The 18,045-nt window shown below is 40.0% G+C and overlaps 1 protein-coding gene across 1 annotated transcript in view; it reads right to left on the reverse strand.

The window, feature by feature from the left end:
• The window catches only part of VWA8 (von Willebrand factor A domain containing 8), a 264,570-nt gene that overhangs the window by 132,519 nt on the left and 114,006 nt on the right, over positions 1 to 18,045 (reverse strand). Inside the window, 3 exon segments of the mRNA XM_054013957.1 lie at positions 2,785 to 2,861; positions 11,362 to 11,433; positions 17,806 to 17,912. Of these exon segments, the coding sequence (XP_053869932.1) occupies positions 2,785 to 2,861; positions 11,362 to 11,433; positions 17,806 to 17,912 (256 nt within the window).

The following is an 18,045-nucleotide window of genomic DNA, read 5'->3' on the forward strand; positions in this document are numbered from 1 at the left end:
TGCAAATTTTTTTCCTTGGAGGTCTCCCATATTTAGCCCAGCCATACTTATTTTATGAGTTCAAAGCCAGAGGTTGTATGTCTGATTGTAATGGGGTAGCCATTGACTGAGAGCACCTTCATAGCCAGGATAACAGGCACCCTGTCCCATTTAGCCCCTTCTTGCAGGTCCTTTAATAACTGCACACGAGCTTTATTGTGGATAATAACACCCCCTGCCTAGGGCTGGTTTAATATCAGCAGCAGTTCTTAACAATTCTCAGGGTCCCAAAATACAGTCCATCACCACACAACAGTCCATACTTCATTCTGCTGTCTTCTCTCACAGCTGCAGCTCTTTTTCTCTCCCAGTCTGTTCTCACAGTCCATCTTCCCAGTTCTTCTAGGCCCAAACTCCATTCAAGTTTCCCCACAGGAGCCTCCTGGGCTCCTCTCTGTCACAGCTCCTTTGGTCTTGGGGACTTCCACGGACGAGGCCTTCATATTCTGTTAGTTCTTTACAATTTCTTGAGCCCCTCCCCTTCATTGCAGCCCTGTCCTGTTTTTTATAGGGCAATCACCTTGATTTCTCCCAGGTGTGACTCATTCTGTAATCAGAGTAGCTCCAGCCTGCCAGCCATTAAAAGGTGAGCCACCCTGTTACACTGCCATACTGAGGTTATGCGATTTATGTACTTTAAATGTATGGTTTTATTGATGTGTTATACAACAGCCCCTAGAAGCTGTCTTTAATTAGGATTTCATTTCTAATTATAAATAAATGTGATTATTTATGTGTATACTTGTTATGAGGCATTAAAATACATTTAAAGTACAGGAAATAACTTACACTGAAGGAAATGTAAGTGATATTTTGTTAGTCAAACATGTTTTGGAGGTTCTTCCCTATTAACTGTATCTATGTTTCTCCTAAATTAATGTTGTGAGTACCAAGTTTAGTGTCTGAGAACAAAAAAATACATAAAATGTAAAGATGACACTCAGGAAAGTAAGAAAAAAGTCAGCTAAGAATGGTAAGAAAGGCTAGGAAGAATGATTTATGATTTATTTGTATTACCCCTTGCATGTGAATCAGGATTAATACAAATACATCCAAATGTCAGAAGGGATCCTACTTATTCCGCCTTTCAGTTCCCCTTATCATTATCATGTACAAATCTATTTATGAAATGTGACTTCAAAATTACTCATGGTATCAGCTCACCGACTCTGATTATGAAAGTGTCCTCTGATGCTTGAATAATAGATATTCTATCATTTAAATAATCCCTCAAAATTCAATTTACACCATGTAAATTAACTTCTGGATATGTATATTGGGTAGATCATTAGAACTCCTTTTGATATTGTATCAATGAAACAAAAAATATTTCAACCACATTTTTAGCTGGATAGGTACCCATTTGCTGAGAAAAGAGTTGGGGGAATTTTTCATAATGTATATTTACATCTTATAATAGGACCTACTACAGTTACACTTTATTTTATTTTTTTCTATTTCCCCTGTACTATTTACTGAAAGTAAAATTTTCAAAAAATGTCTTACAGTTTGTCTACATGGGGACATGCAGGAAAGTTAATCTAAATTAATAAAAGGTATGAATTTGAGATTGATTAGTTAAACTACATAAATCCCATTTCAAACAGGACTAGATCAAAGAGCATTAATGAATAGTTAATGCGCATCAGCAGGGTCACCACGGATCGGCAACCTTTGGCACACGGCCCGTCAGGAAAATCAACTGGAGGGCCAGGACGGTTTGTTTACCTGTAGCATCCACAGGTTCAGCCGCTCACAGCTCCCACTGGCTGCGGTTCACCGTTCCAGGCCAATGGGAGCTGCAGGAAGCGGCGGCCAGCACATCCCTCGGCCCTCACCGCTTCCCGCAGCCCCCCTATGGCCTGGAACGGTGAACCGCGGCCAGCGGACGCTGCCATCAGTCGAACCTGTGGAGGCTGCAGGTAAACAAACCATCCCGGCCCACCAGTGGATTTCTCTGATGGGCCACGTGCCAAGGGTTGCTGAGCCGTGGTCTACACAGACACTTAATACAAATAAGTATTAGACTGACCTAGCTACATTGGTCAGCCATGTGAACATTTTTTAACCCTGTGCAATTTAGTTAGGTCAACCTATCCCGCACTGTAGATGCAGCTACGTCAACTGAATAGTTCTTCCAACGACCTAGCTACAGCATCTCAGAGAGCTGGATTACCTACACTGATGGAAAAATCCCTTCCATCAATGTAGGAAGTATCTACAACACAGTGACACAGCTGCAGCGCCATAGCTATACCACTGTAGCTGCTGTGGTGCAGACATACCCTTAGTATGCGGCAGGCTAGTATGGGGTAGATTCACATGCCAGCTTGTTGAGACTAAATGTTTGTGTAGATAAGCCCTCAGTCCCATTGAAAGTCAACAGGATTAGATGCTTTTGAAAATGGAGCTTACAGCATACTTACATTACAACTGCTACAGCGCTGCAACTGTGCCACTGCAGCAGCATAATGTAAACGCTTCCTACATTGAAGGGAGGGGTTTTTCCATCAGTTTAGTTAATCCATCTTTCCAAGAGGCGGCAACTAGGTCCAGGGAAAATTCTTCTGTCAACATAGCTGCATCTACTCCAAGAGTTAGATCGATCTAACTATGGCACTCAGTACTACAAATAATAAACAATAAATAAAACTTCAGGAATATGAGATGTAAACATCTAAAAGCTCAGCAGTGAAAATAAAGATGACATTGAAACAAACAAATCATGTAAAGTGACATTCTTACCTATGCAGCTGTAAATATTCTCTGGGTCTATTTAACAGGTGAAGGAATCGGTCAACAATCTTGTTTTTCCCCACGCCCTGAAATAAATGTATATTAAAAACATTACCAACAAAGAAGAGTACTTTAATATCCAAGAATTGTCAAGAGAATAAGGTCAGAATTCCTTTACAATCTAGTAAAATCTCACACAAGATACAAAAGTTTTGATCGCAATTACAATACTATATTATTAGGTTTACACCAATGTTTAGTTTGAAAAAGAGAAGTGATATTCTTTATAACTGCATATTTTGTCTGTCCTACTAGATTTTATATTATATATATATATAGAAAAATGTATATGTGTGTGTGTGTGTGTGTGTGTGTGTGCGCGCGCGCACAAAGTGGTATAGCATGGAATATATATATTGCACACTGTATCACCCCGCCCCCCTCGCCAGAAGTACCGGGGCGTGGCCGGAAGTATAAGAGGCCGGCCCTGCAGCACAGTTGGGGGAGAGCCTGCAACGGAGGACGACGCCCGGCCTGTTCTCCAGAGGCCCCGAAAAGAGCCTGCACCTGGCTGTTCCCAATCCCCAGACCTGGACGACAACTGGCCCGGAGTACCCACTGCAGTTTACCCTAAAGAGCCAGAAGAGGCCTGGAGGCCGCAGGTACCAAACCCCGGGGAGGCAGGAAGTAGCCCAGGGGCAGCCAGGAGCAGCCAGCTGCAGAGCCCGGCGTGGCTCAGTCAGCGTGTTGCGGATGGATCCCCGCCAACACAGGGGGCAGCCAATCCTGCCCCTGCCAGGGCCCTGGGCTGGGATGCGGTGGAGTAGGGTGGGCCCACGTCCCCCTGCCACCCCACCCCACCCCGGGGCGGCTGACCCCTTACATGGTGCAAGGAATCTCTAGCCCAAGACAGGAGCTCCCTTGCCACTGACCTTTAGAGACTGTTTGTTTGCTGGCTGCCTGGGCTTTGCCCAGGCCAAAGCCAACCCCTTAGAGGTTGTGTGTTTGCTGTCTGCCTGAGCTCTGCCCAGGCCCCAGCCAGCCCTTAGAGGCGATGTGTTTGCTGTCTGCCTGAGCTCCGCCCAGGCCTCAGCCAGCCCTGATAGACTGTAGTTAAGGGCTGACTACTTGAGCTACCCCAGTCCAGGCTAAAGCCTGGTATTGACTATTTACCACGCAGCCCTATTGGGGCTTTTACCTGTCTTACGGACTCTGGTCCTGACCCTACAGGACTAGCCTGAGTGGCCTCCCTCCGACCAGGAGAATGAGGGAGCATTACACACACGTAATAGCTGTATAGAAATACGTGTGCAGCAGTTTTCATATTACCAGTTGTACATTCCCTCTTAGAAATAGGATTATTAGTTTTGTAGTTCTTATTTCTACATGCTTTATTTCATATTCAGCGCAATGGGTTTAATAACAGAGCAGACTAACATGTAGTACCCAAAGCAAAGGAGAAAGTGAGCAGCAAATACAGAATGCCAATATAATCTACCAGCATACTTTATCTAATAGTGTTACCAGTATTTGGATGACTGAAATCTACATCTCCTTTTAACTAATTTCTAGTACTCTAGTCCCTTTCATTTCCCAGCATTTGACAGAAATACAGTAGGGGTGCGGATGGTGGGCTTACACTAAATACATATACAAAGTAGTAAACTTGGTAGTCAGGGAAAACATCTAGGAGCAATTGGCTGGGGTTAGAGCATTGCCTTTTGTTCAATGTCATGTACAATATTTTCTAACCCTGTTCTACTGAAATCAGTGGCAAAAGTCCACAAACTGAAGTTATGGCTCATGCTGATCTACTGTTTCTCTTGGACTATCAGATAACAGTGGAGGCCAGTGATAACTTTCTCCATCTATCACTCAGAGGGTGAAACAATTCCTCTCTTATGCAGACCATAGCATAGAGGTTGCAAGATTGATAGATGGGAAAGATAGAAGAGTTGTCAGCCAGAGAAAAGAAACAAAGGAAAGAAATCAGGAGGAACGATAAGTTCACAATTTTGGAAAATATGGACATTGTGATGAGACATCTAAGACACTTCAAGAGACATCTGAAAATGTAAGACTGACCAAAGTATAGAAGTAGATTTGAGAATCATTCACATAAATGTAGCAGTTGAAATCATGGAAGCATATACGGTTGCCAAGAGAGAACAGAGAAAAAGAAAAAAAAGCTGGTGACCAAATAGAACCACAATGTATTCTTACAGTGAGCTGAGTATGAAACTGATTGAAAGATCATACTCAAAGAGTAGTTATCAATGGTTTGCTGTCAAACTGGGAGGATATATATAATAGGGTCCTGCAGGGATCAGTCCTGGGTCTGGCACTAGTCAATATTTTCTGAATGACTCGGATAAAGGAGTGGAACAGGATTAGAATTCAAAAGGACCTTGACACATTGGAGAATTGTTCTGAAATCAGTAAGTTGAAATTCAGTAAAGACAAATGCAAAGTACTTCACGTAGGAAGGAAAAATCAAATGCACAGCTACAAAATGAGGAATAAAGGGTGAGGATTCTGAAAAGGATGCAAGGATTAATTGTACATCACAAAATGAATATGAATCAACGATGTGATGCTGTTGTGAAAAAGGTTAATATCTTCCTGGGGTGTATTAATAGGAGTGTCCTATGTAAGACACTGGAGGTAAAAGGTCCTGCTCTATTTGGCACTGGTGAGGCCTCAGATGGAGTACTGTGTCCAATTTTGGGTATCACGCTTGAGGAAAGATGTGGACAACCTGCAAAGAGTCCAGAACAAAGCAACTAAAAAGATGACTGGTTTAAAAAATCTTGACCTATGAGGAAAGGTTAAAAAACTGGGCATGTTTAGACTTGAGAAAAGACAACTGATATGTTAAGGGCTGTTATAAAGAGGATTGTGATCAATTGTTCTCCATGTCCACTGAAAATAAGACAAGAAGTAATGGGCTTAATCTGCAGCCAGGGAGATTTAGGTCCGACATTAGGAAAAAAACTAACTATAAGGGTAGTGAAGGTCTGGAACAGGTTTCCAAGGGAGGTTGTGGAATCCCCATCGTTGGGGGATTCCCCACAATTTTAAAAACAGGTTAGACAATCATCTGTTAGGGATGGTCTAGGTTTACCTGGTCTTTCCTCAGAGCAGGGGGCTGGACTTGATGACTTTTCACAGTCCCTTCCACCTCTACATTTCTATGATATCTCTATATTTCACGCTTTAGGTTATACTACATAAATAAGTCAAGTTTTTCATGATTTCCTGACATCAGAATTTCCCAATGGAGTCAAACCTTTACATACAAATGTAATGGTAAGATATGCTTCGTATTACTGGTATTTTTATTTTCAATAATTGCCAGTATCCTGTAATCACATGCTTGAAGAATTATAGGACTTTTTAAATTCTCTAGTATTTGGAACAAGATAATATAGCGAAATCATAAGTTCTTCTACAAAGTCAAAGAACACACCTTTTAACAGGTAGAAATAAAACATAGCTGGAAACCTGTAATATCACATATGGAGATGGTTATACCTCCATATGCTGCTGTTACTGCAGCTGTGAGATTTTTAAAACCATAAATGGGCTGATACACTGAAATGTTCCACCTAGTTTCAGCACAGCTACACAGAGGCAGAACTGCATAATGCACTTTTTTAAAAGATCTTCAAAAACTATGGCAGATGGTTACAGTCAGTATCGTGTGCCAATCCCGAGTAGATTCCATGCCTAATTCTCTGCAGAATGGGACTCAAGCCAACTGTGGCAAAAACCAAGCTGCAGAGAGACAGATCAAAATACGGACTCAGGACAGAACATATCAAATATCAAACAAATTGGATACTCTACTAGAAGAAGAAAGATTTTTTGGCTTTCATCTGTATTGAGAGAGAGCATGGTTTGTCTGTGTGTTTGTAATACTGTCTTAGGAACTCTCACACACACAATTTAGACATTTCCCAACTACTAAATAATGTTGTTGTTGTTTTTTCCCCTCATCTCTCTAATGAAATAGAGGACCACATGGCTGCCTTTTGTTTACTTCTTTCTAAGCTATCATTGCCAATGATGAGAGTAAGAATATGCCTAGCTTCCGAAAGAATGTTCAGATACTAAATGGGTGCTGTAAAGCACCAAGGAATGGAGTGAGTAGTGCTAACACCACTACTGGTGAAATCCTGCCCCTTGAAGCCAATGGGAGTTTTGCCATTTTTCAGGATTTCACCTTAGACTTTTTTTTTTGTGTTTCATCAAATACAGTCCCTTTTTTGTTGTAGCTTTATTTTAAGTCAGTGAGAATGAGGTATTTTAAAAATATGCATATAATATTTAAAAACAGGCATTCCTCACTAGTTCGTAACTATTATTAAAATGTTAAGGTTGGTCAACTTTTAAACTTAGCTGCTTGAAGGAGTACAGTATGTGCCTGCACAGATATTGTGGTGTACCACACAAAATCCTTGCTTGACAAAAATGGTTAGGGAATCAGAGTCAAATCTCTTTCATTCTATTCCTGGCTCTCCCATAGACTCGCACTGTGACAAGTCACCACCTCTGTCTGCCTCAGATTTTCATTTCTATAAAATGGGAATACCTCACCAGAGTCCTTCAGTGATTAACACAGTGTTTGTCAATCAGCTCTTTGGATGCAGAAGCTTCATGTAAGTGTACACTATTGTTATTATTAAGAACAATATTCCAGCAAGAGGGAATGATTTAAACAAACACTTGGGACAGATCCAGGCCCATTATGAGGCTTCTTTGTGCCATCAAGAGACCACTAACGCCAGCTTAACTGACTTCCTGAGGAAATCCTAACTGACAAAGAGCCAGCATAGCTAGCTCTACACAACCCTAACCTGGCCTCCATGGTATAAAGCAGTGGTTCTCAAACTTTTGTACTGGTGACCCCTTTCACATAGCAAGCCTGTGTGTGCGACTCCCCTTAAAAATTAAAAACACTTTTTTACATATTTAACACCATTATAAATGCTGGAGGCAAAGCGGGATTTGGGGTGGAGGATGCCAGCTCACAACCCCCCATGTAATAACCTTGTGACCCCCTGAGGGGTCCCGACCCCCAGTTTGAGAACCCCTGGTATAAAGAATGTGTTGGAGACATGGGCAGGGAAAAGAAATACTGCTGCATGTTAGAACATGGAGAAGTTACCAGTGGATTCAAGTTAGAACAACCCTGAAACAAGCCTGTGGTAGCTGTGGAGATCAAGGAGCATAAGGATGGCATAAAGCCACCCTCCTTGAGTCTTGTACTAAAGAGTCAAGAATTAAGCTCTCTTTCTTATATACACACTGATATCTAGAGTAATGAGCAATTTAACTATACACTTCATATAAAAATGCTGAAAAATATTGGGTTGTTCTATGCGCAGACTGAGGTAACAAATAATTTCTGCACTCTCATGTAATTTGCCCCCATGGATCGGCCAGATTTAACATCACCGCCCACAAGGAACATGACTAATCAGCTTATCAGAAGCACTAGAAGAATAAATTAGTTCTTCTTTTCAGAGATATCTGCATAGCACTTGTGTATGAAATATTTCCACTATATAAGCTTAAAAATATGCATTAATCAAAAATACAGAAATATGTAAGTCAGGATGAATAAATAACAGTTGTATTGAAGTTTTGACTAAGCCAAATAAAAATATCTGAGAAAAGCAAGCATTAGTACATTACTTCTATTCTGAGAGACATATAGCACACCTGAACGATATAGCACATCTTTATGTTAAGGGCAAGGCCTTCTTTGAGGTGGTACATTCTTTCTTTGTAAAGGAAGCTGCCCACCTTCACAGGCAATAGATTGAAGAAGAAGAAAAAAAAAAGTCCTCTACATTGCTCCGTGTAGCAGAGCACAGTTGGCTCTCCTGGCTCCTGCCTCTGCTAGGCGCCGATAAAGTTACTCAGAGTCCCTCTGGTTCTGAAACTACTGGTGATTTTATTTACAAGTCTGTGTTCCCACCACCTTCTCACCATACAGTGTACACAGCTCTGGGTTCCTTGTGTCTGAACCCAGGAGGGAAGGGCGTTCTCCCTGCCTGCTCTCCCTTGCTCTACTCCATCCCACCACCCAGGCTTCCTTCTTCCCAGCCTCTTATATAGCTCTGGGCTAACTGGGCTGGCAGCTGGCTCTTATTCCCCAATTAGGGCAGGTTCTTTCCAGCCAGCTCCAATTTATTCACTTAAATTGGGCTGGCATGGCAGGGGGCGGATTCTACAGTCTTTCTGCTCAGCACCCTGTTACACTCCACAAAACAGGTAAACAATATACATTTGCTATTCTGAGTTTTGTTCAGTGTTGCATGCTATTATGGTACTCCTGGTTTCTCCACAAGTATGTATGTAATTAGATTGGAAGAAGAATATTATCTTTGAAGGAAACGTGGTCAAGTTTTCTATAGAACATGGCCTTTGAAAAACCTTAAAGAAAGAGTCAATCACTTGTTTTATTAATTTCCTCACACTAAAATTTATTTCTAGTAAGAGCATAATTTTTCAAGTAATCTAAGTTCACATCTCCATCAGCTAAAGTAAGGCCTTGCATAAGGCTGGATGCCAATATTAGATCCATAGGGAAGACAAATTATTGTATTTTTCTACAGGCAGTTACGTTTTTAAAACCATTAATACATTTTTGAACTACCTACTTACTGCTGGCTTACTTTACAATTCTCACTAAGTGCAAGAGAAATAGAAATTGCTACCAAGTGAGCTTGTGATGGCCTTCGTTTAAATTATTAACAATGATATTTAGCACTTTTAGAGTATGCTACATCTTTAAAACGCGTTGTACCTTTTACCCTCCTCCTCTTTTGTCTATAAGTTGTTTATTTAGATTGCACACTCTTTAGGGCAGGGACCTATCTTATAGATATGCAAGGTGCCTAGCATTTCTGAGGAGAAAATAATAATAGTAGATCCAGTGTACAAATGTTAACTAGCAAATCCTAAAGACCAAATGTGAATTGAGGAAATTCAAAATGTTGAAATTGCTAACTGTATTTAGAAATCATTTAAACTACGTTTAGCATTTCTGAGCCTCCTGCTGGTCATCACCATCCTGCTGCTTGCTGAAAAGTGAACATTAGCATTATGAAAGTCCAGTATAAAATGTACCAAGCCATTTTCCATCCTGCTTTAATAACTGTTTAAAGGAGAAGGTATGCTTTTAAACATTACATTTTTATTTTAAAAATTGCTTTTTATGCTAGTTAAACGAGCACACAAGCAGGATAGAAATTGGCTTATGATTTCTATTGGTGATAAAAGTGTTGTCAATTTTCAGCAAGAGGCAGGCAGCCACCACACGCTCAGAAACAGCAACTTTGATTTGAACATTTTCAGCAATGAAAACTACAATGGAGTGGGAAAATGGAAGGCCTGGAGGGAGCAGAGAGCACATGTGTCTGGCGGTCATGAACAAGGAATAGCACTCGTGAGCAGGGCTGGTGTAGAATGTTCTCCAGTGAATCTCTGAGTCCCACTCCTCAGTCACATACAGCGGCTTACCTGCTTTAACTCATGCTGTGGTTTTCTGTCCTCTTTATGGGCAGATTAATGAAGAGGATACCCATAATTTTGGGAATACCCACACAACCACCCCATTTCCTTCTGGCCATGCCCCTTTTCTCCATTATGCTACCTGCTGTGCTGCACAGTGGTACAGACTGCATTACAGACAGTGTATGCAGGCAGAGAACTGCGTAAGTGCACTGTACATCACGGTCAGTGTGTTTAGTCAAGCAAAGTGGTATAAATTGACTTTAGAGTACATGAGAGTCTAGCCATCTACTCTGAAACTTCAGTTATGTGAACCAGTGAATAATCTGAACAAGACTATAGGACAGATAAGATCTAAAACATGACTACTCTGCCTTTGCTATGAAGTGATAAAGAATGTTTTGTGGATCCCGAGGGTCAAACTTTTAACTTAAGATAAATGAACAAAAAAGGATATATATATATATTTTTTTAATTACAACGTTTGCAAGCAAGCACAGGATGAAAACCTTGGCACCTTGAAGGGGAAAAGTAATAGTGTACATGGCACGAAAGCAGGCTTATCTTAATGTGGCTGCTTTAAAAAAAAAAAATTTGTCAACTGGATTAGTTCCTAATATCTAGCCTCTTGTTACTTAAACTTCTGTGGTGGCAGTGATAACAAGCTGTGTTTTATGGACACAAAAAATGAAAAACATCCTGAATTCTGAGCAGAATTAACCAGACAAAATGAAAGAGAGTCCTTATCAACTCTTAAGAGCACATGAAGAGACTGAATTTGATATACAATCAGTTTTCTACATTGCTGCACAGAAGTAATTTAAGGTACCTTTCAAATAAGGCTATATATGTACAATACTAGTATATTTGTCCTTTAGGTTTAGATTTCTCTGTAGTTATTTACTTATTCTAAAATTAGATTCCAATAACATTCTCAGATGTAACTGAAGATTTATCAATGGCACAATAGATGCAACTTCAATGAAGCAAAAGAGTTTCATTTGCTTATACCAATGGTGAATTTGGTTCACATATTGTAAAGAGATATATGTTTTAACTTACCTGGTTGCCAACTAGAAGAAGGTGTTCTCCCAGCAAAAAGTCTTTTAGCATATCCTCCATCACCATCATATGCTAGAGACAAAGAAAACAAGAATTTTAAATACTGTGCTTATACACACAAAATAAATGCAAGATTACTTAAAGTATTTTTCACAAGAACCCTTATTTATTTATCTATATCTATTTATTTGGTATTTTAATGGAACAGAATTGTCTCAATCAGAGCAGAGGGAATCTATTCAGTAACTGAAACAGTTTTTAACTCCATTGATATACTATCCTGCACTCTGACTGGCGTTAGGTGTCTGATTTCCATATTTCTCAATAACTGTTCAGAATGAATTTCCTTTTAGTCTGGTGGGCTAATATTTGTCAGCCACAGTACAAGGACTGATATAATGACTGTATGTATGTAGACTGCATCATGAAATGAGCCACCCAAATACCCCGAGAGAACTTGCTTCAATACAGAAATAAAACCTCTGCTACCTGCACACCCCTGGTTGTCACATACCACTTCACACTGGAATCCATACAGGGTATCATTAAACAAGTACAACCCGCTCTCAATGTGGACTGCATCCTGAAATAAATCTTTCCTGAATCCCCTCTTCTGGCTTTCAAACACGCCCCCCAAACCTCTCCAAACTCATCATCAGAAGCAAGCTCCCCATAGACCAGGACACACCGACTCAAGGCACACCAGACTCTGCCAGAACAGATGCAAAACCTGCAGACATATCTCCACCAACAATACACTTTTCAAGATTCATGGATCTGGCACATGCCTATCACAACATGTGGTGTGCCTCATCCAGTGAACTAAATGCCCCAATAAAAGCTGTGTGGGTGAAACTATATTCTTGAATGAACTCACACAGGAAAATGATAAAAGACAAAAACAACCTATCACCTGTGGTAAACACTTTTCACAAATTTCAGAGCGATAGCCATGTTACTCTGTATCAGCAAAAACAACAAGGAGTCCTTGTGGCACCTTAGAGACTAACAAATGTATCTGAGCATAAGCTTTCATGGGCTAAAACCCACTTCATCAGATGCACGGAGTGGAAAATACAGTAGCAGGCATATATACACAGTACATGAAAAGATGGGAGTTGCCTTACCAAGCGGGGGGGTCAGTGCTAACGAGACAATTCAATTCACAGTAGAATACCAAGGGAGGAAAAATCACTTTTGTAGTGGGTGATTTTGTAGAGGGTGGCCTATTTCAAACAGTTGACAAGAAGGTGTGAGTAACAGTAGGGGAAAATTAGTATGGGGAAATTAGTTTTTGTAATGATCCATCCACTCTCAGTCTTTATTCAGGCCTAATTGATGGTGTCCAGTTTGAAAATTAATTCCAGTTCTGCAGTTTCTCGTTAGAGTCTGTTTTTGAAGTTTTTTGTTGAAGAATTGCCACTTTTAAGTCTGTTATTGAGTGACCAGGGAAATTGAAGTGTTCTCTTACTGGTTTTTGAATGTTATAACTCCTGATGTCAGATTTGTGTCCATTTATTCTTTTGCATAGAGACTGTCCAGTTTGGCCAATGTACATGGCAGAGGGGCATCGCTGGCACATGATGGCATATATCACATTGGTAGGTTTGCAGGTGAACGAGCCCCTGATAGTGTAGCTGATGTGGTTAAGTCCTACGATGGTGTCCCTTGAATATATATGTGGACAGAGTTGGCAATGGGGTTTGTTGCAGGGTTTGGTTCTTGGGTTGGTGTTTTTGTTGTGTGGTGTGTAGTTGCTGGTGAGTATTTGCTTCAGGCTTGGGGGCTGTTTGTAAGCGAGGACTGGCCTGTCTCCCAAGGTCTGTGAGAGGGTGGGATCGTCCTTCAGGATAGGTTGTAGATCTTGATGATGTGCTGGAGAGGTTTTAGTTGGGGGCTGTAGGAGACAGCTGGTGGTGTTGTGTTTCTTTCTTTGTTGGGCCTGTCTTGTAGTAGATGACTTCTGGGTACACTTCTGTCTCTATCAATGTTTCTTCACTTCACCAGGTGGGTATTGTAGTTTTAAGAAGGCTTGATAGAGATCCTGTAGATGTTTGTCTCTGTCTGAGGGATTGGAGAAATTCGATTGTATCTTAGAGCTTGGCTGTAGACAATGGATCGTGTGATGTGGTCTAGATGAAAGCTGGAGGCATGTGGGTAAGTATAGCAGTCAGTAGGTTTCCGGTATAAGGGGGTGTTTATGTGACCATCACTTATTAGCACTGTAGTGTCTAGGAAGTGATCTCTTGTGTGGACTGGTCCAGGCTGAGGTTGATGGTGGGATGGAAATTGTTGAAATCCTGTGGAATTCCTCAAGGGCCTCCTTCCCACGGGTCCAGATGTTGAAGATGTCATCAATGTAGCAGGAGTAGGGGCGTTAGGGGACGAGAGCTGAGGAAGTGTTGTTCTAAGTCAGCCATAAAAATGTTGGCATACTGTGGGGCCATGCGGGTACCCATAGCAGTCCCACTGACTTGAAGGTATAAATTGCATTGTATGTATAAACTCCAAGGTATGTATTTATATTATTATTATTATTAGAAACAATTTAACATTTAGCAGTTTGGTTTTTATCGTCTTTCATTTAATATCTGAATACATACATTACGTTTTCAAATAAATAAATAAATAATTTGAGAGTGCTTCCTGTTGACCTGGTATTAATTATGTTGTGGGGATGTGGGCTTATTTGCTATAGACCCCCAAATTTCTTCAGCTCAAAATATTACCACCACATAAAACAGGATGCACACTCAAGTTATTACAATAATAATATTGCAATAGATTACAGCAAACTACAATAATCAAGAACTAATAAGAATATTTTTTTATATGATGTGAAGAAAAGTCCCAATGGTCAAATTTGTCTCTGGTACACATCCACTGAAGTCAAGAGATGAATTTGATCCAATATGTTTATAATTACACACATTTATATCACTTGAAGGTGAGACATTGATCTCTAATACTAGTTAACTCTGACTTCATCTCAAATACAAGTTTCTATTGCAATTAGTTTATTTTCAAGAAAAAGAAAGAAAATCCATCCCAAATCAAAAGTGTGTGGCCATACTGCATTTCTCACAATCTCAGAATTAGATTGACTAATCAAAGTCACTGTTAAAATACTTGTGATATATTTAATACTAACTAAATGTTATAAAACATTCTAACGTGTACACTTAGTAATGTACTTGAAAACAAAAATCAACCTAAACTTGCTCTAAACAAATAGATTTGTTGCAAATAAAAATAATGCAATTATCTAAGGACCTTGATAACTCAAAAAATGCAGGCTGCTTTACTAGCATCAAAATGTTGTGTATCCTCTGTATCTAGTGAAAATAGGTCATCTGTAAGTAGGTCAGACAGGGTACTTAGAAAAAGGAATGACTGTCTTTACATAAATGTAACATAATACTATATTTTCTTTCAGCATCATCATATCATCACTGGTATTTGCTTCTTGAAATCAGTAACTCCTGCATTATTACTGAGTATATGGAAATATTCAATTTATAACACTGCAAAAGTTGTTTTGATTTTCCAAATCGCTCTAGAGCAGGGGTCGGCAACATTCGGCACGTGGCTCACCAGGGTAAGCACCCTAGCAGGCCAGGCCACTTTATTTACCTGCTGATGCGGCAGGTTCGGCCGATCGCGGCCCCCACTGGCTGCGGTTCGCCATCCCGGGCCAATGGGGGCGGCGAGAAGCCGCGGCCAGCACATCCCTCGGCCCACGCCGCTTCCCGCCGCGTCAGCTATACGTTGCCGACCCCTGCTCTAGACCATAACAAAAGGCAATATTTTAATGATGCTTATAATCAAAGCTTAATATTGCAAAATCCTAACTACCCAGGTCAAAAGACTATCGAATGCACCATAATTTTTGAGGAGTAGGGGAGAAGGCTTCAAGGCAAATTACTTTATTTTCTTGCATACATATACACTGTAAATTTACAGCTGACCAGATTAGTTTTAGTCTAGATTTAACATCATGTATCCCAGCAAGCCACGTCCATTACATTTTCTGAGTTAATTGCTAAAAACATGGGAGTACTTCCTCACATTTCGTCATGTAAATAAATTAATCCTAAATTGTATAAGTAATTGTGCTCAAGTTGTTTCCATCAAACAACTATTTTTGCACAATAAATGCAAGTACTCATTAGAAATTGTCTAATTTTCCTAGCAACAGGGTCCAAGTTAGTATTGTAGTAAGATATACAGAGAACATTTACAATCATGTCATGTTCATATAAGAGATTTGCAAATGGAAATGTCAAAATTCCACTGGCTTTGTCAATACATATTCAATGCCCCCCAATAGCTAGGCTAATTGGGGCATTTAGCACATATCTAAAAATCATTGTTCTTCTTTTGAGTCTCACAATATGCAGCCCAGTTTAGATAGCTGGCTCCCGCTTTGGTACTACATCTTCAGTTGCAGCATGCTGTGATTTCACAGCAATGCTGAAACCCCACTGGAACATGAAATGTTTTGGGGGCAAGTGTGCATAACGAAATGCTGGGTTTTTAACGACACCACACAATAATAATCGCTTTATTACCCACAGGCCAGTTTCATTCTCCAGCAGATTTTTATGGTTGTGAAATCATCAGAGAATTTTAGTGTGTCACACTGGGGTGGGAGCTGGCAATGCAGGACTAAAGAAGAAAACTAATTTTTAGTTGGCAATATGCTACTTTCTGACAGTTTTTTAGGAAGAATCAAACACACAATGCTATTGTTGATAGATTTGGGGCAATTTCCTTTAGCCAACACGTTTAACAAAAATGCGACACCTAAACAAAGCAAATAAATAATTCTAACATAGGTCAAGTTCCGATTTTTGCAGTGCTTTCAATTTGCAATCACTACAATTACTGTCTCCTTAAACAAGAAGATGGAAAGAGTAGCACAAGGGCATTATTCTAGGGTTTAGGATTTCATCTGTGAGAGTCCCAAAGTTAAAGTACTTTACTGAAATGACAGCACAGAACAAAACCTCAAACATCCAATTTTTCTAGGGAAAATTAAAAAGATTCTCACAAATTCACATTGCCCGCAGGGCCCACGCAGCGGAGGTTGCACTCTCTGCTCTGTGGAGGGCCAGCAAATGAGGGGGGAAAGAAAGAAAAGGATATGAAAAAATGAAGGAAAGGAAACTCCCTAAGGAAGAGGCCCTGCCAGGCTCTAAAAGCTAGCACTAATAGGCAAACACTTCACAAGAGTGCTCTAGCTGCCTGTGCTGCCTATGAAAGGCAAAGCATTCTTGAGATTCACTCAGTGGGCAGGACCTATGGCGAAGCATGCCCTGGACTGACAGCTGACACTTCAGTGCTGTGGTGACCAGAAACCTACCCTCTCTAGTGAAGAGCAGTGGACCTGCCTTTGCTAGAACACTTCCCCTTTCATAGCATGTTCACAGACCCACTTCTTTGCTTTCTGTTATTTTTCTTATTCTCTTTCCCTTCAGATACATTCTGGAATTTCTCTAGGTCAGCTGAAGAGTGTGAGAGGGTGAAGTAACATTTCTATTAACACCAAATAGCATGATAATTGTGAGTACAGAGCAGAGATTTTAACCATTAGTAGCCATATTAGAGATCTGCATATATACAGCATAGTTCTTGAGCAATTCTTGCACTCTGATTAGCTAAAAATGTCTGTCAGCCAATTAGAATCCTGGGATTTGCACATAATATAGTTATTAAGAATACGGTACAGTGATTATGCAAATTACACACTCAGAACCAATGAGAGTGCATAGACTACATAACTGGAGGAAAATTGTATGCTGCAGCGACTTTTGTTGTATTTCTGCACTCTAGAGATTCCATTTTAGAATAATAACTGAATATTATTTAAACAGGAGTGCACCAGTCTATGATTCGGCTCAGTATGCTGTTAATGAGCATATTGTTTGTGTATTTAAAAAGTGTTACAAATAAAATTACTATGAACAGTGATAGGTTTTCAAAAATTCAATTGTTTTGGATTTTAAAAATGTATATGAGTAATTCCTAATCCAAATTGTGTACTGCAAGCTGCGAAACTTCAAGTTATAAACTTCTAAAAATAGGATCTTAGAAAGAAACTGTTTACCTATAACAACAGTGACTTAGGCAAGCTGCAATAATAAAACCTCTCAACACAGTATTTTATTGATTCACTATAAACAAAATCCAGGTTCAATAGTTGTTCGTTATTTTTTATGAATGTTCTACAAGATTTTTATAATCTCTTTACAAAGGGATGGGTAAGAAGCTTGATCTCTAGTCATCTGAAATGAGCACCAAATTTACCAACAAGATTAAAATTTTTCAAGGATCACTGTTGCAGCCTGATGCAACCACTTCACAAACATGCTCTTTAAAAAATCTTTACTACGATGTTTAACAAACTCTATTGCATCTGTAGGGTCAGAGAAATGCACTTACCTGTGTGTTCTCATAAAACAGAACATCAGGCACTTTCATTTTCTCATTGGTATTATAAACGGGCATGGTGGCAGATCCAATCCTCAGAAAGCCATTATGTATTTCACCTATACATTTTATGAAAAACAAGGAATTACTTACAACACTGATTTGCAGATGTGTGGTCAAGAATACTGGTAATGAGATAATACATACATTTGTTGCAATGTATGGGTACAGCAAAGCTTCCAGCTTTCAGAA

Source organism: Malaclemys terrapin, chromosome 1 (genome assembly GCF_027887155.1).
Source record: "Malaclemys terrapin pileata isolate rMalTer1 chromosome 1, rMalTer1.hap1, whole genome shotgun sequence".
Lineage (NCBI taxonomy): Eukaryota > Metazoa > Chordata > Testudines > Emydidae > Malaclemys > Malaclemys terrapin.